Below are 23,988 nucleotides of genomic sequence, written 5' to 3' on the forward strand. Positions count from 1 at the left end.
TTTCTACATTGAAGTTAAAACCAGTGTTGGTTTTCATGCTTGATGTTAATATGTTCTTTTTGTGCACATGTAAACCTTCCCAAAAATCTTATTAATGGAAAGTACAAAGAACTAAGCATCCTTATTATGGTGGCACAATCACATCTTGCCACCCTTTTCTTTACTACAATCATAGAATCAAAATCATAGTAACTTATCAAAGCAAATACATCAAACAAAGAGATCAACATTGTGGAAGATCAAAGGGTGGGGGTGGTAGCTTCTGGTTGGGCAAACTCCCATCCAACACCAACCATGCCATCTTCAAACCCCAGCTCATGTGCACCTCCAAGTGACAATGCATGAACCACACACCTGTAAATTCATCATTAATCAACATTAATTAACAGACTTCAATGAATCAAATCAAGGTATAGTTCTTACTCACCAGGGTTATCAGCCATGAACCTGATGGCAACCCACCCACCAACTGGTACACCAACAGTGTTCCTCTCCACAGGGTCCACAAGGTTATACTTCTTAGGATCATTCACAGGATCATAGTTTCCAAACCCTTGAGCTAAAACAAAGAAGTTGAACCCATGAAGGTGAAGCGGATGGCTCTCAGGCCCTATAATGCTAGTGTCCTGTATGACAAGCTCCACACTGGTGTTAAAAGGAAGCACCAAAACCTTGGTTCCATTACTCACCATGGTGTTGTTTGGTGGTGTGCCAGTGTAGTTGAACTGGTTCAGAGGGGTAATGGGAAAATTGGAAGAGAACACACTCTTTGACTGACCAGAGAAGTGAGCTTGCAGGAGTGCAGTGGCAGGCAACACAAAGGAAACATTGTTCACTGATGCTGAAAACTTAGTACCATTTGGCCCTTGGCATGTCTGGTTATTCAGACAAGGGCTTGTGCCAAGTCCTACAGTGAAGAAGAACTTCTGGTCTACCTTCTTAGGGACATTGGCTGGAAACTGTGGGGTTGCCAAGCTTCTTAGTTTGCTAGTGAAGTTTGTAACAAATGCAGTATCATTGAGAGATGGAAGTATTGGAGTCAAGAGTGGGGAAATTCTTTTTAGTGTTCTTATAGTGAAGTATTCCTGCAACTGTTGAGTTGTCAAAAGTTCCAGTCCCACTGGCATAAGGCCTTGCTAGCATTAGAAATGTGGCATTTGGCAAGGTTGGCTTTGTGAGAAGGAGGACATTGGTTGTCTGTCCTGGTCCAAGGAGAATGGTGTCACTGATGAAGGGCTTCACGTAGATGGCATCAACCTCGACGGTGGTGAGCAAATGATCGGCGATGCCAAAGAAAAGCTCATCGTTCAGTGCAGCGTTGATCATGCGAAGAAGATACACCTTTCCCGGTCTCAAATTTAATGTGAATGTATCTACAATCATATATATATATATATATGAAACTCTAAATTAATCACACACTGATGTATATGTATGTATATAAGATAGATGATTGAAAAAGAAAAGAAGAACCTTTAGCTGAGCAGTTGTAGAGAGGACCCGGAAGGCCATTGATAGTGTATGCATCTGAGACATTTGGAGCACCACCTGTTTGAAGAGCCTGGTTGATGACTGCCTCAGGGTCTGAATTGAACCACTCTCCTGCCATAAACCAATAGGAAGCTATATTATTCATTGAAAAGGTAGTACTATACAAAAACAGGTAAATCAAGTAGTTAGCTGAGAGAGTTTTGGTTTACCAAAGATGATGGAGACTTGTTTATAAGGTTTGGGAAAAGGATATGGAACTCCAAACTTAGGAAGTATGATTATTGGACCATGAATGGTGGACCTCAACCATGAGATGTGTGCATGCCACCAAAGTGTCCCTCTCTGACCCACAATTGTGTAGTTGTACACGTAGCTCTGGCCAGTTTGGATAGGACATTGGGTGATATACGCAGGGCCATCTGCCCAAGCACTCCGCAGCTGCCTAACTCCATGCCTTCACAAACAACATATATAATTAGCCACACTTAGTTAAACTTCATTAGTTTCTAGCTAACTAGCTCCCTGAATTCATCTACATATTTTGATCAATCTCCACATATATATATATATATATATATATACATATTTACATATACCAGTGCAGTGTCACATTGTTCTGGACGTGGTTAACAACCCGAATAACAAGCCTATCGCCTTCTCTTGCAAAGATGGAAGGTCCGGGGAACTTCCCGTTCACTGTTAGGATGCTTTTTGTATGGCACAATCTTGTGACGTTTGTCATTACAATCTGTATATATATCCAACAAATATATGATCATCATTTTGTTATGCATGCATGCATTCATGTATGAAAAAAAAAACAGTACAATTAGAGTTCTTACATTGAACTTGTAGTGCCTTGTAATGCCAGTCTGTTGTGCAAAAGAAAGATCCAAGGAGATGATCAAAACAAACAGTAACGTAAGAGCCACAGAGCCTAAGGCAACCATTTTAGCTTTTCAATTGAAAACCAAGAGCTAGTGTGGTGAGAGATATATAGTAAGTAACATGGGCTTTGTGTGGTTAAGGTAAGGTGTCAAATTAAGCTTCGCAATTACCACGAGGAAAAGTGTGTCCCTTATGCTTAAATCTTTGGAGTGTTAATTACTAAAGACAAATGTTTTAAACTAGGAAAGCATTAGGTTTTGTTGTTATTGTTAAGAGTTGTTTTAGCATTGGCAGCATTTTAGACAAATATGCTTTCATCTAGAAAAGATCAACACTGTTTATTGGAAAACTCTGTGTCTCTTGCTTGTGATTATTAGGTTGGTGATGAGATAGAAATCCTTGTTACTTAGGAATTGGTGATTGGTTTTTTCCAAAGCTCTTGGTGATCATAGTTTAACACAGACAAAGATATGCTACCCAACTTGATCTCACTGAACATGACAATTAGGTCAGTTGTCAAGTTTTGAAGGAATCTTTCTTTTTTAAAGTAAAAAATAAACAAAAAAAATGTACAAGTCGCACATTTCTCTTCTCTTATATTTCTTGTGAGAAAATGAAGCAAACTACATGTGTGTGCCATCTAAAATATCTTTAACATATGGATTGAAACATATACATTTGCCCATGTTCTATTGGATCGAAGAGGATTTCATGTAATAGTAATTTGTAGTGCATGTGGTTTTGTTTTATGAAATAGTCTTAAGTCATTAAGTTCCCATGATTGTTGATTTTTCTCTTCCTGATCGATCATCTTCTTTGATTATTCATCATGATTAAAGAATAACTATCACAAATATTAGCAAAATATAAATCTTACAATATATTACTCCACATTTCTCAAGGATTTTAAAAGTTTTGAAAACATAGATTACATTATATTACAGAACGTACGTACGTACCACTTATCATAAGAACATGAACACAAGCATGCATATCAGATATTATACATATCCACTCTGATTAATCCCAAATCATAACAACAGCCATCACTCCAACCCCTGCAAGCACTGCAAAAAACTTGAAGAATGGTTTATCAAAGTAACAAGGCTCAAGTGGTTTGAAACCCTTGGCAATAAGATGATTGATAGCAACGTAGATAAACACCCCACATGCAATGCCCATCGATATGGCATAGATCCAATCAGCCACCTTTCCTTGTGTTGTTGCATCAATAGCTATACCAATCCCAACACCAATAGGACTTGAGATAGCAAACGCCATGGAGTAAGCTGCAGTCATTAGCAATGGCCTCTTGGGTAACATCCTAAGCAGTGCAATCCCCATGGCTATGGCTGCAAAGATCTTGTGCAAACTTATAGTCCATAGATTCCTCCATGCATCACTCTTTGTGTCTACAAAGTTACAAACACTCAAACAAAATATAATTAAGCACTAAATACCAATCAATGATTTCTATATATATAATTATCAAATTCATGATATTAATTTAATTATTTCTAACCTGAAACCCCTACAGCAATCCCTTCAAACACTGAGTGGAAGCAAAGAGCTAGTATGAGAAGAATAGTGTCTCCAATTGATGTTGTCCTAACAAAACCAAGATGTGGATTTTCCACTTGATCTGTATTAATACTGCTCCCTTCCTCTATTTGCACTTTAGCTTCTCTGCCTGAGCTTTGAGTCACCGCATGAATTATACAGTCTCCAAGCATGGTTAGTACATAACCAAAAGAAGCAAGCATGAAGGAGAATGGATAATTTTTGGTGGTGAGATCGCCGAAATTTTCTGTTGAATCAGCGAGGAAATGCATGAGAGATGTGCCTAAGAAGATCCCTCCGGCGAACTGCGTGCCGAGAAGGAGAAAACTCTCATTCCACCGGAGAAAGTAAGGTGATACACCTCCTGCAAAGGTGCTCACTAGAAGGATTATAAGACACCAAACCTTTACTAGAATGAGTGATCTTCCATGAAGTTTGTCATGACTGTCATCTTCTTCACTGTCTCCATGATCATGGCCTTCATGAGCACTAGCTTGGAAGATTAATAATATCATGGATAAAGTAAACAACGTTGTATAAGAGTACTTAATAATGGAAGCCATCGATGAAGGATTGATTGAAGCTAGCTAGCTCTGATATATACTTGGTTTTCTTTATCAAAGACTTATACATAGAATGAGAATGATGATTAGATGTTATATAACCTGTTATGAAGTGTAGTACAGTTCTGACTTTTTGTGAAGCTTGTACTACATGCATTATACTGTTCATAGATGAATGTATAAAAAAATTAGAGCACCTTGATCTTGTTAGCATCTTAATCTTCAACTCTTCATAGTTTATTGTTAATCTTCATGATTAAAATATATAACTTATTATCTTATCATTTTTTGCATTTGCTATTTAACATATTTTATAGTTTATCCTATCCTAAATGATAGGCATAGGAAGTAGTCAAAATTTGTATTATAATCTGTTCTTTAGCATTCATTCTAAATGAATGTGAAAGTTACTAATAATGAAACAAAACATCAATACATCATTCATAGTAATGTAGTGTCTGAGATAGTGGAAAAAGCATTTTATAAAGATTTCCATAGAGAAAACTACAACATGTTTGGATTAGTAATCATAATAATATTCAACATATAGTCTTATAGTGTAATAAAGGGTTCTTTTTAAACTTTGCAAATGGATTCAAAAAATATATATATATATATATATATATATATATATATACACATGAAACAAATTACATTTAAATGTGTTAATTAATCTTCCAAGTGGTTTGCCATTTCAATGGTTTAAAAGAAAATTGAAGCTACATTTCTCCTTTTTATCCATTTTAATAAAAAAAATTACTATAGGTTTAATTTTTTGAATAATCAGTCAAAAGTTTTTGTAAAAATTGCGGTTTGCTTTCACATCGAGTTTGATTTGTTTTAAATAATCGATCTGACATTTACTTAATTATTTCAGATCTGAAAAAGGTCAATCGAATGATTCTAGAAAATCGTTGGTCGACATTGAACGGTGTAAAAACGTTCGATCGAGCGATTTAGATAATTGTGAATCGCGTCGATTATTTGAAGCATAATCGATCGGTGGTGGCGTTTGAAGATAATCTAGTAAACTGTGATTACTCAAACTTTAGTGATTATTCAAAAAATTAAACCGTATATATTTGCCTAAATTATCATGAAATAAACATATATATATATATATAATAACAAATAAATCTTAATTTTCTCATAGAAAAAATTTAGTATCCAATCATGATAACAATGCTTAAAACATATAACATTATTTTATAAGTTTAATGCATAAAAAATATTAATTAAAATTTTCAAACAAATATAAATATTTACTAAATTGCAAACTAAATCAAAGAATTTATAGTACATTTGCATTAACCGAACTATAAAAACATACTAGGCATTTAATTATCGGTTGTGCACACACACCCTGATTAATATATTTTTTGTCACAATTTTTCATAATAATAATAATAATAATAATAATATTGGAAACAAAATCTATGTTAAAACTTAAAAAATAAAATTAATATATGAACCGCTTAAAACTAGACTAGAAATCTAGAAGGCACCCACTTTCTATACTTGAAGTTGAAGGGAAAGCAAAGGAAATAAATAAATTAAATTAAATTAAATTAAATTAAATTATACCACTTCCGGGAAAACTAAGAGAGCTAAAAACTAGACTAGAAACTCCATCACTGCCCACCAAACCATCGAGTCCTACTCCGCCCTCGATCCCGTCCCCCTCTCGGGAGCGGAGCCGCCGTTGCGTGGCGGCGCGGCATCTCCGGCGACCTCCGAGGAACGAAGTAACACTTCTCCAAATGCTTCTTCTCTGACATCGGATTTAGCTACAGAGAGATCTAGAGAGGGAAATGGCGCGACCGAGGTATCTCACGCTTCCCATCATCATCGTTTTGTTCGTGATTGGCTACCTCTACTATGCCACCGTTTTCGTCGTCATTGATGAATGGCTTGGGCTCACGACGGCGGCGGGGCTCACCAACGCCATTCTGTTCTCCATCGTGGCAGTTATGGCTGTTGCTACCTACGGGATCGCTATCTTTCGTGACCCCTGGCCGCGTCCCCTTCTCCTACATGCCTGACATCGAGGATTCTGAGTCTCCAATACATGAGATCAAGAGGAAGGTGAGTTCCAAGGTGATGCCTTTGTTTTCTTTCTAGTTTTGATGGTGTTTTGGATCTAACTTTCTTAATTTGTTATAATGAATATGGTTGTGCTTCTTCTGAGTAGCTTGCGTTATTTTTTATTCTGGAAATGGATGGCCTTTTTATCATAATTGAGCTGTGTTAGATGATGAGAACTCTACATGATTTGTTTCCTGGATGCGTTAACGTTTTTTAGATCTGTTTGGAGTGTGAGGAATTGGAATTTGATTTCTGTGGATTCCATTGAACGTTGTCATGTTAGCATTTGTGCATTCTGTGATCTGGACTGATTTAAGATTGGATATTGATTAGCTGCTAGATCCGTTTTACTCCATTGAACTCAAAATGTTACTTTGATCTCAGCTATGGCTGCTAATGCTCCTTGCATTTGTTTCGACGTTAACTCTCTCTTCACCCAAATAAAATCTGTTAGGCATCTGTTTACTAATTTGGATTTCATTTCATGGTTTGTGTAAGTCGATAAATTTATTGTAGTTCATTGTTCACATTTATTCCACTTAAGATAACTAGATCTATGCTTTACACTTCTAATTAATTATGGAAAAGGTGTGGAAAATGATAGAGAAAGATCAAGCAGCCACAAAGCTGAAGAAAAATGTGGGTTACATGACTCAGACACTCAAGGACTGTATCAGTGGGGGTGAATAATCAAAGAAGTGTTTCACCGGATGTGAAGCAAATCAATGGAATGATGGCCAACTAAATTTAACAAGGATTTATGGGTTGTTGTTGCTGCTTTCCCTCAAACCCAAATACAATCACTCACCATCCATATTACCCTTGCTTTAGCATTCGCAGGCACACAAGTAAATATTATGTATGCATTAAACCCCATTTGAGTTATACAGATACTCCTGGCACTATTCAGGTTCTGTCACCAATTCCTGATTTTGAGTACGGATTATCACCTGAGGCTGAGATATTAGGATACGTTTTGTTGTACAAATCTGTTTCACTATATCCTTGAGTTAGAAATACAAGGCACTACAACAAGTTGTGCTCTAGGCTGGTGATTTATTAACCTTTTGATTTGTCATTCTAAATCCTGCAAAGCATATTTTTATTTTCACCTTGCAAACTGTGCAAAACCGTAGAGTTAAGTATGCCCTGTACAATCCAGGTCTCTTTCATGGTTTCATTAATGTTAGATGCTCCCAAAATTCAATGATTTTTTGCTGGCAGGTTAATAAACCTTGTGTAAAGTATGTATTTATTTAGATGATATGAAATTTCACATGAATTTTTCTAGAAAATTATATTATTCTCAGCACTAGTTACATGGTCAAGGGCTGAGATTTGGATATTGCAGCTTTATGATTGCATGGTTGAATGTTAGTTTTGTTGATGGTGGTTCTTATTTCACAAAGGCAGATATGGTGATTGTTGTTGGGAAATTAATATGATAATATGATTGACTAAATACTCTCCTGAAGGATGTATAGCACTGAACCCTTTGTATGCTTGGACAGCTGACTTTACTGTTGTTGTAGTTATTGTAAGTTGCCATTTCATGTCAATTTGGTTATAAACTCACGTGTGTTTGAGAAGTAAAACATTTCAGAATTCTATTTAATATCTTCTTCAAAATTTTTAGTTACCTTTTTTAGTTTATCTTCATTTGCTACAAAAATTTTGCTTTCAAGCTTTTCTCTCTGAAGCTTTTTGTGAGATATGGAGGTGCATATTATCTTATAATTCAATCTAGCATCATAAGGAATGCGTCCTACTTTCAGGGAATGTTGGTCATGTAAACCACTATTGGAAGAAAGAATTTAGTATCTTTTAAGCGCCGTTGACCTCATTAGGCTACATAATTGCTGTTCGAATCTTGTGAGCATTCTCTGGAATGGTTACATAGTTACAGGATTACAGCTTTTGTATTTCCCTTGCTTATGTAATAGTGCTCTTTCAGGGTGGAGATTTGAGATACTGCCAAAAGTGTTCCACCTATAAACCTCCCCGTGCACATCATTGTCGTGTCTGCAAAAGGTGTGTTCTCAGAATGGTACGTATTGTTCTTCTGTTGCTTCTGTGTGAATTTGGATACTCTAGTAGTTCGCTTACTTGAGAATACACAATGGCATGCACTATCCTCTGTTGTCTCTGTATGAATCTTGTTATTCCAGTAGTTCACTTGAGCTTATTGGTGCATGCAGGATCATCACTGTGTTTGGATAAACAATTGTGTGGGGCATGCTAATTACAAGATTTTCTTTGTATTTGTTCTTTATGCAGTAACTGCTTGTATCCACTCAATGGTCTGTTTCCAAACCTCTTTTATCTTTGCACTTAATGGCTGTTGCGCCATTTTAAAATCTAACTCCTCTTTCAGGCTCTCCTTGTGGGCAGTGCTACTGATCTTCTTCACAAGGATCAACAGAGCGGTGCCTCTTCTAAGACATCATATGCAAGTGCTTCTTAGCTTTTTATGCCTTTTATATACCAGTTCAAAACTAACCTCTTAAAAACATTTATTATTAGCTGACCTATTAATTATCATGACAGATCATTTGTGGGGTTTTGCTATTTCCCATCACTGTGGCGTTAGGCATCCTTCTGGGTTGGCATGTGTACCTAATTCTGCAGAATAAAACCACTATTGAGGTTGGAAAGTCTGGAATCTGTTTTTTCAGAATTTGCTAAACAATATGTCTCTGAGTTACTTGTTGTGCTGGATATTGGTACACTATAGTATCATGAAGGAGTAAGAGCAATGTGGCTAGCGGAGAAAGCTGGAAACATCTATCGACATCCATATGATATTGGTGCATTTGAAAACCTTTCTATGGTAAGCAGAGCACAGCATTGACTTTATTTACCTCATTGAAATAAGTGTAGGTTCATCAATTGCCTTGTTCTTCTAAGCTTAACTCAGTTATATTTCCAGCAATGATAAATCCTCTGTCATCTTTTACTCCTGTCTGTTTTCTTTTTCCCTAAGTTCATCATTGGCCAAAAAAAATGTGCAACTGACAAAATTGTCTCATCTTATTACTAACACAATTGCTCACCTTATGCTAATCTGAAAATTGTGCCAATTCAGGCTTTTAGTAAAGCAATTAAGGCAAAGATTCAAGGCATCAAGTATTGTGGTAAATCATTTTCTACTTTGATGACAGGTTCTAGGACCAAATATATTCAGTTGGGTATGCCCTTCATCAAAGCATATCGGCTCTGGTCTCCGGTTCCGAACATCGTATGATCCACATGCTGCATCACCAAAATAACACATACAAATGGAGACATCTTCAAAATTTTCTAACCCTTTATGTAAATTTGTAAGTAACTGCAATCTCAGCATTACCCCATTTTCTTGAATCCATATAACAAATTTTGCCTTCCTAATTTTTTTTCTAATAAGATTCTTATTTGTTTCCCATGCTTCACTGTCACATTCTTGCAGGCCTAATGATAAAGCAACATCAATGGCGGATACTTTCTTTATCAACGGAAGATCACTCTTTTTTTCCTTCTTTTTTCTCGCTCTTTTTCTTTGTAAATTTCACTGTTAGTTCACTACACTGTAATTCTATCTACTTAGATGCATTTGTTTTTCTTGTGGTAAAAATGTGGGTCATGTTGACTAAACAGTAAACAGTAAACAGTAAACACCACCAATGACTTGCAGTTACTAATGATTTTCTGAGCAATGTTTATGTTAAATTAGCAAACAGTACATGAGTGTGGACACACGCTCTACCATGTCGATGTCGCCATCGACGACCACGTGATGTCCGCTCGGGTGGTCGATCTAGGCACTAGATCCCATCGTACGTATCCAACGTGTCCATCAAACGTGGACCAATACGATGCGGAGGAGAGACATCAGTACGGGGCCCACATGTCCTTTTGATGTGACCGTTGACCGGGATGCGTCCCGGCGGTGAGCCCAACGAGGGGTGCACTCACGGGCCCCACCCACTAGCGTCCAGCTCGGGCGCGCTCTCTCTTGCTCACCTGGGTGCGGTCAAATCGCAATGATGGCTCCGGGTCCGGTTGTTGGGTGTGCACGCACGACCAAGCCCCCACTTTAACCGGGCCCCGCCCCACGTGCGGTCAATGTCCTCTCAGTCCACGCGCGCCTGCTCCCACACGTGTCACTTTGCCTTTACCTTTCTAACTTAAGAGGAAGGAGACTCATGAGAAGTCCCGATCACATCCTTCCTCAACATCAGATCAAAATTCAACGGCTGAGATCCGAAATTTTAGTTGCTGATTCATTTGCAGTAAAAGCAGGAGGAATCGTACGATAATCATCTGATTTTTGGAGACATTATCATTAATGTGAACTTTTCTTTTTCTTTTTTTCTATATCATTGAACAGATTAATTAAACACTGGGCGCACGTGAACTTCACGTGATGATTGAGCCAGGCCAGTGAGTGATGAATTAAGCATTGGGTCACCTGTCAATAGACAGCTGGTTAGTTCTGTAATGCATTTTGGACATGGCCTGCAACACCGTCATTCTCTGAACTTGAATAGAAGATCTCTCCATCAGTGTCTTAGTCATTGTGCTTTCCTAGCTACTAGCGCTATAGCAAGCTACCTTTCTTTCTAGATCTAAAACTTCATCATGCAAAATGTCCTTTATATTTAGTTACTATATATATTTCATGTGTCTTAAGCTAGTCATGTAGATATATGTTTATAATTATCTTGACTAGCTGTCCAATAGGACCGCATTTGCATGGGAATTATCTATATATCAATCATGCTCAAACTAGTTGGAACAGTTAACAAATCAATCTCAATTATAGACCATGAACCGAAATGGTTCATTATCACGTACTGTAGCAACTGGGTTATGACATAAGGAAAAGCTTTGATCTTTCTCTCTCCCTCTAAACATGAATGAACGTCCTTTTGTGTGAGAGATGTAGAGCCACGCAGTTTATCATCAAAAAGTTAATTACTTCTTTGTTGTGTTCCACCTACCTTTCTTTTCCAGCTATTGATTTGATTTGTTAAATCATTTAGCAGTTCAGAAGCACAATACTACTAGTAAAAGCCAGGGTAAAGAATAGTTTGGTGGTGGAGAAATATAAGCAAAAACAAAGAAAGAAAATGAGAAAAGCAAGTGGTTGATAATGGAATGGGGGCCATGTCTGCGACCTTTCACCCAGCATTCAAGGCCCCACCTCACATTGTTTGATTCCCTTCCCATCTCACCTCCATAATTCCACTTCTCCATTAACTATTCATAGCCACACGTTAAAGTGACGAAAGCCCATCTTAATTTACTACAATTAAAATAAAGAAAATTCAAGAACATTACTAATATCTTAATAAACAAAACTAGCTTGTCAGAAGGTCACAGCGTATGATAACCAGAGTTGTGAGGCTTAAGTCATGCCACCGGCCACCATCTGCATTGCCACAAGCTTATCTCTGAACCATGCCAAGCATATCAATCCATCAATCAAACAAACTGGAAACCAAGAAACAGTGCAAAAAGGAGTAATAAAAGGATGACACTTCATCAGATCCAGACACTTTCCAAAATGGTTGTCAAAATCTCCCTTGCATGTTGCACCAGGTTACAGATCCGTCTAAATTACATCATAAAAAGAATATTTACAAAAAATAGAAAAAAAAAAACTTAAAATCTTTCTTCTTTCTTCTCCATCTGAAGCTTTTTTGTCTTGGTAATAATTCCTATTAATCCTTTTTTTCTCTTGTTCTTCTTCTTCTTCTTCTTCTTCTTCTTCAAACTTCCCTCCTTGGACGGCAGTTGCGACCCATCTCCCAGAAAGAAAGAAAGAAACAATAGCTTGGGTATTAGGGTTTTATCATGGTATACAGTGATTCAAGGGTAGTCACGCCAGCAGATGAGCATGGTGACACAGCGGCGCATGATGTAGAACTTAGCACGCTGCTCCTTCACAAGGCTGGCACACCGGCTTGTGAAAGACCGCTGTGAGCTCCCTCTGCTTTCCAAAGCGCTGGCAGAGCGCTTCAAGAAGGCACCACTCTCTACTGATCTCCTCCCACTGCTACTCCTCCTGCAACTTCCCTTCTTAGAAAGCTTCCACTTCTCATCCATATAGATCTCCATCTCTTCACAACTAGATCTCTGACTCCCTCTTCCTATTTTTCTCACTGAAGTTGGAGTTGTATGTATATACGGAGTTAATGAAGCAGAGAAAGATAAGGAGAAGACAGGCAGTTGGTTGAGTTGGTGGACGATGAGGTAAAGAGATGGGATTGTGGGGTTTGGATATTTATAGGAAGATGAGAAGGCAGTAGCTAGACTGGGAAAGAGAGATCACACAGGATGGGTGGTGTTGCTCACTAGCTAATCACTTATAGTGGGTGGGCCTGCCCATGCTATCACACCATTCAGTCCTTCACACTCATTTCCATTCTTCTCTCTCTCTCTCTCTCTCCCTCTCTAGGCTTTCTTTGTGCGTTTCTTTAATATATGGTTGCTGTTATTTTAATGAGCCACTTCCCAAGACTAACGTCAGGGTTTTCTTTTGGCGTATTCAAACTGTAGGTTGATATCAATATATTATTATTGTTACTATTACTATTATACTATTAGTCTATTACTATATATCACCTCACTTGTTATAGCTTTGTCTAGTCTGAAAACTAGGATGGTTAAAATCAAGGGAGTGAGAGCTTGCAGAGAGAACAAGTAGTTTCTATGCTTTCAGCCAGCTATAAGTGAAGTGACTCACAATGGAAAACATCATGAATAATGACAAAATCTATTTTGGTTTTAATTAATTTTCATTATTACTCATTCACGTGTGAGAGTAATTGTGTTTATTAAATTAAAAGTCCCACATTAGCTGACGGAGATATCATCATTTTGTTTGTGATCAACTTATTTAAATTTGTTAGCTATCTAAAAGTCACATATTTGCTTTCAATGAAAACATGCCACACGTGAACGACTGACTATGGGTATCACTAAAAAGTTAAAAACTTTCAAAACACTCTTCTGAAAATTAAAAAAATAATAATAATTAAATAGCATGAGCATGACCTTAATAAATATATTCATACTATATATCATTTAATTAGATCGCAGTTAAACTGCAGAGAAATTAACCTCCCAATATATCAGATCATCAAGCATGTACAGTGGAAGTTCCCGTTAAAGTCGCCGGAGTACTTAATTGTCACGTAGCCAGCTCAACTCTTTTAAGATGCCTACGTAGTCTACAGTGCTTTCACTTTTTCAAGGCAATCTGGTGAAAGATAGTAAATATCATGGCCTTACTATCCAAATACGAACCATGATGGACCTCATTTGAACAACCACAGATGCATGTCTAGCCTCAAATTTCAAGACTCTTTATCTTTCTGAAATAAAAACATCCCATAACCGACATGAACTTTGAGTTAAGAGTTAAGAGTTAAGAGTGCAATTCTTTTATTTCAATAAAATTGTGATTTATTCACACTTAATTTAAAAAAAAAATTAAGAGTGCAAGAAGATATTTCTTTCCACTTCTATTATAACCAACCCCTGAACAATAAACCTTGTTTTCTTAGCATGCACTCATTAGTATTTTTTTGCTTACCTAGAATTTCCATTTAAAATATATATATATATATATAACGATGGAGATAATAATGATAATAATAAAAATAGAAAATGGAGAAGATAAGGGTGGTCTTGTTATGTGTGGAGGAGAAGAGGGCTAGGTGTGCGCATAGAGACCGTCCTTCAAAAGTAAAAAGCTTGTCGTTTATGCATAGGGATTCACACGGAACGGTAACTTCACCGAAAGTTTTCACAACCGCGTAAAGCACACGTGTCGTTCAGCGCGGGAAGGGGATTCATGTCCCCAGTCAGCAGAACCGGAAGTCTACCAAACCAGTCAACGGTCAAACGGGCGGGAAAATCTATGAGTTACGCTGTGTGAACGTTTACGATCACGACGGGTCCAACAACAGCCGTTACTACTCGTCCACACTTGCATGGGAGGCAGTGAGAACTACGTGGATAGAAGGAGATGGAAGTGTCTGTGTGTGTGAGCTCTTGGCCATGTTGCATTTATATTTATATATATTTATAAAGAGAGTGTTTTATGGAGAGTCTCCATCATAATCAGTGTGGACATGAGACATGAACAGAGACTACACTTGACTAACTAGAAACGGATGCCTCCCAACTGGAACAACAAGACATCAAGAGCACATTGCCCTCCACTACTGCTTGCCTTCCAGTGATCATCCCACCCGTGATGACTTGTTCACTCTTTGTCTTCTGAATAACTGATTCTTTGATTGCATTATTTCTCTAGAGATCCCATGATCATTCTAGCTCAACATGCATGCAGGTATTCTTAGTTGACATGACTAGGATAGTTGGAAGAACTTTGATTAGATGCATGCATTGAACTGACTTTAAACAACACAATCTAACAACATAAGATGTAGTCAAACAAGGAGAAAGTAAGTACTTGTCCATGTTCATTGATTTCACAAACATATACGTCCTTAGCATGCAATGAAGGTTGAAACTTTGAAACATCACACTTCCATAGGTTCATTCATGTAGTGTGATCATGTACTGTATGTTTAAGGAGAGAAAATAATGTAGGGATAGTATCTTATGAAAAGGTCATGATTTTGTTTATTGTAGCTGATGTACGAAATGGTTTTATAAAGTTATGATCAGTGATATTAAATTGATTTGAGAATAGGAGCTCCATGTTCAGCACAAGGGTTGCCATGTTCACTAGATAGGGTCCTCCATGCCTTGTTTACAAAAAAATAATCATTCTTTATTATTTTATATCTAAGGTTTTAATTTTTTTTCTAATTTTGATCATTTAGTTAAAAATAAGCATAAGGTACATGCTTATTAGGTTGTCATAGGTTGGGTGGACCAGTCAAAGCTCCCAATGTGCAAACAGTACCATTCATGCAACACGATATACTTTTGAAAACCTGATAATATATATATATATATATGAGAGCTAGCTCACTTTTATTGATCAATAATATATAGACATGGTCTTGAGATTCCTCACTGGGTTCTCCATGTGACTCTTGTGTTTGGTTCGATATAAACAACCAGACCTAAGAATCAAATGACCACCTATTTATTAAACTCCAAATTTTAGTCATTAGTGATTACTGTGGTTTATAATTGCACCATCTTAGATATCTTTCAGTCCATTTTAACAAGAACTTAATGGCCATAATAATAAAATAATTATTAATTCTCATGATTGAAGTTCTTTATAGTTTGGCTTTAATGAAAACCATAGTTTATAGTTTTTGTCAATTGAGCTGTGTGTGTGTGTGTGTGTTCATGGATAAGATAAGTGCTAGTGGCCCACAACATTAATAACTAAAAAGATAAAGGAACTTGTTTTAAAAAAAAGGAAAGAACTGAAGAGGCAATTACAAAACCATTAAACATATGAACCTACTCCATTTCCTTCATTTGCCAAGAACTAATAGAAAGATACATTAAAGGTACTGGTTAATATGGCTGGTCATTTCGCTAAATTCGGTAGCTGAGAGTACTATATTTAGTTTGTCATGTGGTGCAAGGAACATGACGCCGTTGTGGCATCCAATTGCCCACCATGTGATGGTTAGACTACTACTTAATTGGACAAGATGGCTAAGCTTCATCCTAGTTAATTCAAGGTCAAGGGCTCAACTACCAGTAATCAAGTTAAGTTAGGTGAAGCCCACAAAGTATACTTTAGTGGGTCTATAAATTCAAAAAGAGAGAATGATAATTGATAACATGCAACGTCATATTGAATAATAGCCACATAACCAGCCGTTGGTATCCATGAATGGAGAAGGTTTAATTCCTTTTATTAAGTCGTTCATTTTGTCCATTTGCTCATCTTCATTACAAAGGCCTTGGATTATTATTATATTCTTGCAAGTATATATGCATGTTATGCATGTGTTTGAGATACATTTTTTTATTTCATTAAATCTGATAATATAATGTATAACATATAATATAATATAATATAATATAATATATAACATAATATGGTATAATATAATACAAATATGATCCATAATATATATATATTGAGAGAAAGAGAAGGGCGAATAGTTACACCATGCATGTATGGCCACACAAACTTCAGTTAGTATATTCCAGTAGGCCCATGGGCCTTGTCATTTAAGGCAATGTAACTCGAAACTTGCACAATAGAGCCAATTTGTTAATGAGCTGGCAAAATATTAATGAAGAAAAAAAACTTATTTTTAACAAAAATGGATAAATCACATACATTATTAAAAAAAAATAAGGTGAACCATTATTCCAATAAAAAAAAGTTAGTATTTCATTTTTCTTTCTATTTAGAGAGTAAGGTTTCATATATGAATAAAATTAATTGTTGTAAACCTATTTTTTTTTATAAATTTATTATTAGGTAAATTGAATTCGATAAAATAAGGATCATGTTGAAGTAATTTGGCAAGCAAGTTTTATGTCAGCATATATATATATATATAGATATATATGGTTATATTATAGGATGAATAAAAATGTTCACAGTTTCTAGTCTCCATAAATGATATTATAGTTTATACCTAGATATCTATATATATAGGTATAAATCGTAGAGAATAAATGGCCCGCTGGTAGGCTACCTTTTCATCTCTGATGTACGAATGATGCATGACTTAGAAAGATGATAACTGAGAGAAAATTTGGGAAGATATCATGGAGTACATTCTCCTTGTTTCTTGAGTGTAAATGTGTAACCCTCTTGTCCAGAAATATAAAATTTAAAACTTAAGAAATTAACATTCAAAAGAAGTACACAAATAAAACATCAATATTGAGATGCTAGCTGAGAGAGAAATTATGGAGCACAACGACATTAGATAATAAAAATTGGCCTGCATATGTGACTGCAAAGTGTTAAGACTTGTCTTTTCCTTCATGAAAAATAAAAACAGAGAAAAAAAAAGGGATAAAGTTAGGGTTTTACCTCCAAGATTCCTTTTAACTAGTTATTACTCCATCAGTCATTAATTGCCGATGCAGCATCATCAAGATTCTCAGACCTCACAAGCTGTAAATTTTACTTTGTACACACAAAAATCAGGGCTTTATATATGAAGCTTGTGAATCTTAATGATGCCACACCAGCAAACAATGACTAGCTTCTCTCGCCAATGTTGTGGCCTTCTCATATTACTTCTTCTATATGAAAAAGGTTAATAATCCTAGGGGATAAACAACACCCAAGTAATAAAAAACACCTGCTAATTTAAGGAAGACAAGTATACTGTGCTAGATAACAGTAATATAAAAAAAAATTTGAAACAATAAAGAGGAGAAGGAGAAAAGATTAGCAAAGGGCTTGGTTGCAGCACTAGTTAAGGAAGAGGAGGAGAACTGTGGAGAAAAATGATCTAGGATTGAGGTATATATATACAGGATAACCTAACATCATATATCATTTATTTGTAAGCAATGTCATGGTGTGGTTGGTCTTTGTAAAGTTTGACAAAGACACAGAGAGAGAGAGAGAGAGCAAATGTGTGTTTTTGTGTGGTGGAGTTTTGTCAGAGAGATGTATTGTACCCAAAGAGTAACAGTTATACATCACCATCTGAGGTACCCAAAAAACCTCCAGTTTTTTAATCCTCACTGACCTTGGCTACTTGCCACAGAAGTCCATAAGATGAAGAGAGGAGAACATTCCTCAAATGGAAAAACCAGAGCCCAAGATGATGAGTATCAGTAAAAGAAAGGACCCCTCTCCGATCTCCTCTGTTGCGTTCCACTCAAGCTTTCTTTCTTATGACGTCCCACTGTGGAAACAAGCATCCCTGATATGCCATCTCTTTCTTGAATATTATATTTACACCACACCCCCTTCATCATTCTCATTCATTATTAGTCTCATGTTAAACTTAAGCAAATTAATCTAAAAAATAAGTAATAAAACTAAGAATTAATTGACTGGAAGGTAATAAATGTACATGCATTTAAGCCCCTATTAAGTAGGGAGGGGGAGAAGTGGACGTGACGTTGACGTGGGTGGAAATGGAGATGAGAAGGGTCCAGGTGTCAGCCATGAGTGCGTCAAGTCACATGTACGTACGTACGTGCCAATATCATGCATCTTGCTTTCACTCGTTCTCCAAGAAACCTCAAGCATTTGATGCTGCAACACCAAACGTACCATTTAAATATTTATCATCACTGAATATCTATTATTACTGTAATTAAACACTCGTACGAAAGAATGACGTGTGCACATGTATGCTGCTGCATGCATGCATGCTTTTAGCTAGTGGACGGTGCATGATTCATGGATCCTTTATGTACTGTTATATTATATACAGCTTAATTTATTTTACTAGCAATATATATATATATATATGATATCAATTAATTAACACGTTAATAAGGTTTGGTTCAAGGGGTGTGGTGGGAATCTTAGCAAACAGAAACGGACAGGAGGCATTGAAATATGAAAGCAGACATGCTCGTGGGGTGCACAGGGGATAGACGATGAAAGAGCACATCAACCTTTGCAATGGCTAATGCTTTGAATTGAATAACATCCAGCTAAGGCCAGTGTCACTCAATTTGTCATGTCATGGTCTCCAGGGACCTGGTTGCTCCTTCACAGTCATCATGGCAGCGTCGCCTCTGCGCACCAGAACAAACAAGCGCACTGATTAGCAGAGCAGACAGCGCGGAAAACGAGGGCCGGTGCTCGCGGTTATCAACCACTGAATACTAACCAGTGACTATAGTTTTCATAGCAAGTTGGCATTACCATGCATGCACTCTAGTACATGCCAACATTATTAATTCTGCTGTTGCATTTTGTACATACTTTTTTTTTTTTTTTGCTTTAATTTATTCAACAACCATAAAAAAATTTAGCTTTGAATGAAAGAAATTAAATAAAACACACTCAAACATTTACAAAATACATTTATTAAGCGTTTTCAACGCATGCTATGAACACCACAAAGAAAGAGAGAGCTTCCACCAAATGATGTATAGCACCAAACCACAATCAAATCAAAGCAACATAATTAAAGCAAATGTTTCACAATCTCTAATGCACGACAAATTAACAAAAGATTCTTCAACACTTGGGAAGATCATAAGGTGGGGGGAGAAGTTTTTGACTAGGGAGATCACCGTCCAACACTATCCAAACCATCTTCAGACCCCAGCTTGTGTGCACGTCTAAATGACAATGCATGAACCACACACCTGTTAAATCCAAATTAACAAACAACTTATAATTATCCCGCAGAGTTAAAATATATATATATATATATATATCCCATTAATGATCACTTATATATAGTACAAACTCTCACCAGGGTTATCTGCTCGGAAACGGACGGCCACCCACCCACCGGAAGGTACTCCGGCAGTGTTCCTCTCAACCGGATCAACAAGATTAAACTTAGATGGGTCAGTGTTAGGGTTATAGTTCCCAAACCCTTGTCCAACAATGAAGAAGTTAAATCCATGCAAGTGAAGTGGATGGCTCTCCACTCCTTGAATGCTAGTATCTTGCAAGACAACTTCTACTGCTGTGTTGAACGGCAGCACCTTTACTTTTGTAGAGTTATCAACAAAAGTATTATTCGGAGGAGTTCCAGTGTAGTTAAAAGGAAAGGGAGGGTTGTCAGGGAAGTCAGTAGTGTATACACCTTTGGATTGCTTAAAGAAGTAGGCCTGGAGGATGGAAGTACTAGTAGGGAGAACAAAGGATTCGTTGTTCACTGAGGCTGCAAACTTAGTTCCATTGGGTCCTTGGCATGTTTGGTTCTTGGGGCAGGGGCTTGTGCCTAAACCTACAGTGAAGTAGAACTTCTTGTCCACAGTCTGAGGCACGTTGGCAGGGTACTGAAAGTTTGCCAAGCTTCTTAGTCTTCTTGAGAAGTTAGCAACGAAGGAAGTGTCATTGAGACCTGGGAGAATAGGTCTCATGAGTGGGAGATTCTTATTATTATTTAAAGGGCTCTGGTATTCAAGGATGCCTGCAGTTGTAGTGTTGTCAAAGGTTCCTTGGCCAGTGTTGTAAGGGCTTGCAGCCATGAGGAATGAGGAGCTTGGTACATAGGGTTTGGTTGTAAGAAGGACATTGGTTGTCTGGCCTGGGGTAATAAGGATGATGTCAGTGGTGAAGGGTTTCACGTAGAGGGCATCAACTTCCACAACAGTGAGCTTGTGGTTTGCGATGCTGAAGAAGAGTTCATCGTTGAGTGCAGCGTTGATCATACGTAGAAGGTAAGTAGTCCCCGGTTTTACCTTCAACTTGTATGTATCTATTTGCACAGTAACAATTAATTAAATAGATGCTTGAACTTAATGATAAAGTTCTTTAACTTTAATATAAATGTTTTAATTACTTCAAATGTTACCTTTGGAGCAGTTGTATAAAGGACCTGGCAGACCATTGATAGTATAAGCATCAGAAATATTTGGACCTGCACCTGTTTGTAAAGCCTGAGAAATCACAGCCTCTATGTCTGCGTTGAACCACTCCCCTGTTTTCCAGCAAATATATATGTATATATAATTGATTAATATGTTTAGCAAAACCTATATATATATATAATTAACTGGTCATTAATTAATTAAGTTTTACTTACCAAGAATGATTGTGATTTCTTCATAAGGTTTGGGGAACGGATAAGGCACTCCAAACTTGGGAAGGATGATGATGGGGCCATAGATTGTGGCTCTGAGCCATGAGATGTGGGCATGCCAAAGAAGAGTACCTCTCTGTCCCACAAGAGTGAAGTCATACACATAACTCTGGTTTGTTTGAATTGGACATTGGGTTATGTAGGCTGGTCCATCAGCCCATGGATTTTGAAGCTGCCTAATTCCATGCCTTCAATTCAACCATTTAGCCAGTTAATAAGTTAGTAGAATGACTTCTATATATATATATATATATATTTTTCTTGATCAAATTTGGTGAAGATTAGTGAGAAGAGAAATATATATATATGTAGAGATATGCATACCAGTGAATTGTCACATTGTTGGCTGCATGGTTAACCACCTTAACAATCACTCGATCGCCCTCCCTTGCATAGATCGTCGGTCCGGGAAACTGCCCGTTAACTGTTAACATGCTCTTGGTGTGGCAAAGTCTAGTCACATTCTGCAACCCAATCTGCGCGCAAGAAAGCCATTCATGTGTAATTATAAAGGAAAACTATATATATTGTCTCACAACATGCATGCAATACTAATAGTAAACTCCTTAAGCAATGCAACCTACGTCAAACTGGTAATTCTTAATGGCTGCATAAGAGAACTCAGGTAACACTAGCACAATGCAAATAACAAGAAGCATTGTTGCATCAATGGAAGGTTTTTGATGCATGACTGGAGATTTGATGAACTATGATGTTTTCTCTATAGATTTATAGATGTGTTATGGGAAGCAATAAATAAAGGTTGGATTATGGTTGATTAGGTGTAGGTAAGTGGACCAAAAGCAAGTTTAGGTCACAAGACTCACAACTGAGTCTGTTCTTGTTATCTTTTTTTGTTTGGGGGGCACTTATAAATTGGTACGGGTTGGTTCAAGGTGAGTTTTAGAGTGCATATAAAGTAACATTAGTGGTCTATTGAATTGAACATGCTTTGGGATTATCTTTTTCTGTTTATGGAACAGAAACTTTCCCATCTTATAATAACATGTTTGATTCAAAATAAGCAATATAATATTCCTCTAAAACTGTATATTCCTTTAGCTAGAAGCTAGAACTGTCCCAAAACATGTATATATATATCACAGATGATTTTATTTTCTTAAGTTGTAAAAAAATATTATATCATGCCTTGACATTATCTTTTTCTGCTTTTGAAGCAGAATATTTTCCTTCTTAAAGATATGCTTTCAATCAAAATGAGCAATATATAATATTCCTTTTAAAATGTACCAAAATGTATTTATGTATATATATATATATTTTTAAGTGGTAAAATAATTATATCATGCGTCAACTGGAAACACTTGCATGAATTGAAAATTAGTGTTGGTTTTTTTTAAAAAAAAATTATATATATATATATATATAGTTCAATTCAGGTGCACTCTAATTTTGGTCACCATATATAACAACGTTTTTATTTATGTTTCTGATAAAATGGTCCCCAGAAGTGATATAACTGAATATAACTCTCACTTTTATTAGCCGCCATTTTTGCATGGTTTGTCTAATTAATTTTTCAATGTTGTGATATATAGAAGGCTTATTTCTGAGTTCTGTATTGACCTAATTAAGCCATGCAAGTATTCGGCTCCTTAGTTTCATATATACAGCTCCAACATAACTTTTAGAGAGATATATAGTCATGTTCACATTTCTTTTTATCAGAATAGATATCATGTCTGCTTCCTCTCTGGCTTAGTGTTCAATTAATTAGAGTTGGTGACCTTGGACACTTACCAACCGGACTAAAATTGCCATGTGTGTTCCTAGAAATGTTTTAATTAAAGCTTATGTTGGTTTTTGGGTAACTCACCTAACAACAGAAGTCTGATATAATTGGTCTCTCTATAATTGCAATTCAAGTTAACATTCGAGTAGTTAGTCACAATTAATTACCACCAATTAAGACTAGGTGAAAGGAAATTTTGGAAGTTTCTCTCCTTTGGAGTAAAAAAACATGGAACTTTACATTTAAATTTATCAAAAAAATCGGCCATAAAATTAAATTAACTGGGTAAAACTTAGTTCAAATGCAAGTAATCTCTAATATATATTTTTTTTTTTTGAATAAAGTGGATAAACCACGAATTTATTAATGAATAATCTCTAATATTCAACATCTTGATTGCAAAATGATTTAATGTGCTTATTTTCCTTTGATTAATTCTTAAGTATATACAAATCACTAGGTCTTTTCTCTTAACTCACTACCAACACTGTGATCTTGTCAATATGAAAATCACTGATCAATATCAAAAGTATGTTCAAGGAATAGTCTCATTTTTCTAAATCATGGCTTAACACTGACTTAAACGAATTTTCAAACTAAATCTTTGCTTAAAGTATAATGTACATTTTTAAAGATCAGTACACATATCGTTTAATAATTTATAACTTCAAACACTAATGTCTTCAAACGTTTTACTTGCTATATTTCTAAATTGCTTGCCTAGCTAGCCACATTTATTTATCTCTTACTTTACCATGATTCTTAGTCAAAAAAAAGAAAAAAATAAATAATAAAATAAAATAAAATAAAATTACCATGATTGATCCACAATTATTATAAACTATATGTACTTTGGCTTTTAATGGTTTTCACTCAAATATTTAATTTTGATACCTTAATAAGCTCGCTAGTCTCATTATATATATATATAGAGATCTAAATGTAGGCCAAATAAATG

General features: G+C 36.3%; 4 protein-coding genes across 5 annotated transcripts; 1 reads left to right on the forward strand and 3 right to left on the reverse strand.

Moving 5' to 3' along the window:
* Positions 1 to 19: 19 nt before the first annotated feature.
* LOC120264493 (laccase-17-like) lies at positions 20 to 2,440 on the reverse strand. Its single transcript, XM_039272307.1, is given in 7 exon segments — positions 20 to 354; positions 428 to 1,049; positions 1,051 to 1,373; positions 1,474 to 1,602; positions 1,701 to 1,945; positions 2,088 to 2,239; positions 2,334 to 2,440. Coding segments are annotated over 6 exon segments (1,596 nt in total). The 5' UTR covers positions 2,234 to 2,239; positions 2,334 to 2,440; the 3' UTR covers positions 20 to 223.
* Positions 2,441 to 3,273: 833 nt separating this feature from the next.
* LOC120264495 (zinc transporter 1) lies at positions 3,274 to 4,549 on the reverse strand. 2 transcript variants are annotated; one of them, XM_039272309.1, is made up of 3 exons: positions 4,344 to 4,549; positions 3,902 to 4,244; positions 3,274 to 3,791 (listed from the first exon to the last, which is right to left on the reverse strand). In XM_039272309.1, the coding sequence occupies exons 1-3, from the start codon at positions 4,500 to 4,502 to the stop codon at positions 3,400 to 3,402; spliced, it is 894 nt and encodes a 297-aa protein (XP_039128243.1). In that variant the 5' UTR covers positions 4,503 to 4,549; the 3' UTR covers positions 3,274 to 3,399. The 2 variants fall into 2 exon arrangements, with proteins under 2 accessions (XP_039128243.1, XP_039128242.1); XM_039272308.1 differs by having other exon boundaries at positions 3,902 to 4,549.
* A 1,557-nt stretch (positions 4,550 to 6,106) lies between these two features.
* Positions 6,107 to 10,264, forward strand: LOC120264497 (probable protein S-acyltransferase 16). The gene is given in 9 exon segments (XM_039272311.1): positions 6,107 to 6,511; positions 6,513 to 6,587; positions 8,542 to 8,634; positions 8,786 to 8,887; positions 8,962 to 9,036; positions 9,135 to 9,233; positions 9,322 to 9,417; positions 9,749 to 9,907; positions 10,033 to 10,264. Coding segments are annotated over 8 exon segments (846 nt in total). The 5' UTR covers positions 6,107 to 6,313; the 3' UTR covers positions 9,857 to 9,907; positions 10,033 to 10,264.
* A 9,239-nt stretch (positions 10,265 to 19,503) lies between these two features.
* On the reverse strand, positions 19,504 to 22,081 carry LOC120265812 (laccase-17-like). The gene is made up of 6 exons (XM_039273785.1): positions 21,862 to 22,081; positions 21,602 to 21,753; positions 21,221 to 21,465; positions 20,990 to 21,115; positions 19,937 to 20,893; positions 19,504 to 19,826 (listed from the first exon to the last, which is right to left on the reverse strand). The coding sequence occupies exons 1-6, from the start codon at positions 21,964 to 21,966 to the stop codon at positions 19,696 to 19,698; spliced, it is 1,716 nt and encodes a 571-aa protein (XP_039129719.1). The 5' UTR covers positions 21,967 to 22,081; the 3' UTR covers positions 19,504 to 19,695.
* Between the last annotated feature and the right edge of the window lie 1,907 nt (positions 22,082 to 23,988).

This window comes from Dioscorea cayenensis, chromosome 7 (assembly GCF_009730915.1).
Source record: "Dioscorea cayenensis subsp. rotundata cultivar TDr96_F1 chromosome 7, TDr96_F1_v2_PseudoChromosome.rev07_lg8_w22 25.fasta, whole genome shotgun sequence".
NCBI classification, from domain to species: domain Eukaryota; kingdom Viridiplantae; phylum Streptophyta; class Magnoliopsida; order Dioscoreales; family Dioscoreaceae; genus Dioscorea; species Dioscorea cayenensis.

Coding starts and splice junctions, on each gene's coding strand:
- LOC120264495 (XM_039272308.1), bottom strand. CDS start 4,502: ATGGCTTCCATTATTAAGTACTCTTATACAACGTTGTTTACTTTATCC. Junction 3,792..3,901: donor GATTGCTGTAGGGGTTTCAG/GTTAGAAATAAT, acceptor GTAACTTTGTAG/ACACAAAGAGTGATGCATGG.
- LOC120265812 (XM_039273785.1), bottom strand. CDS start 21,966: ATGCATCAAAAACCTTCCATTGATGCAACAATGCTTCTTGTTATTTGC. Junction 21,754..21,861: donor TTAAGAATTACCAGTTTGAC/GTAGGTTGCATT, acceptor TCTTGCGCGCAG/ATTGGGTTGCAGAATGTGAC. Junction 19,827..19,936: donor TTTCCGAGCAGATAACCCTG/GTGAGAGTTTGT, acceptor TGGATTTAACAG/GTGTGTGGTTCATGCATTGT.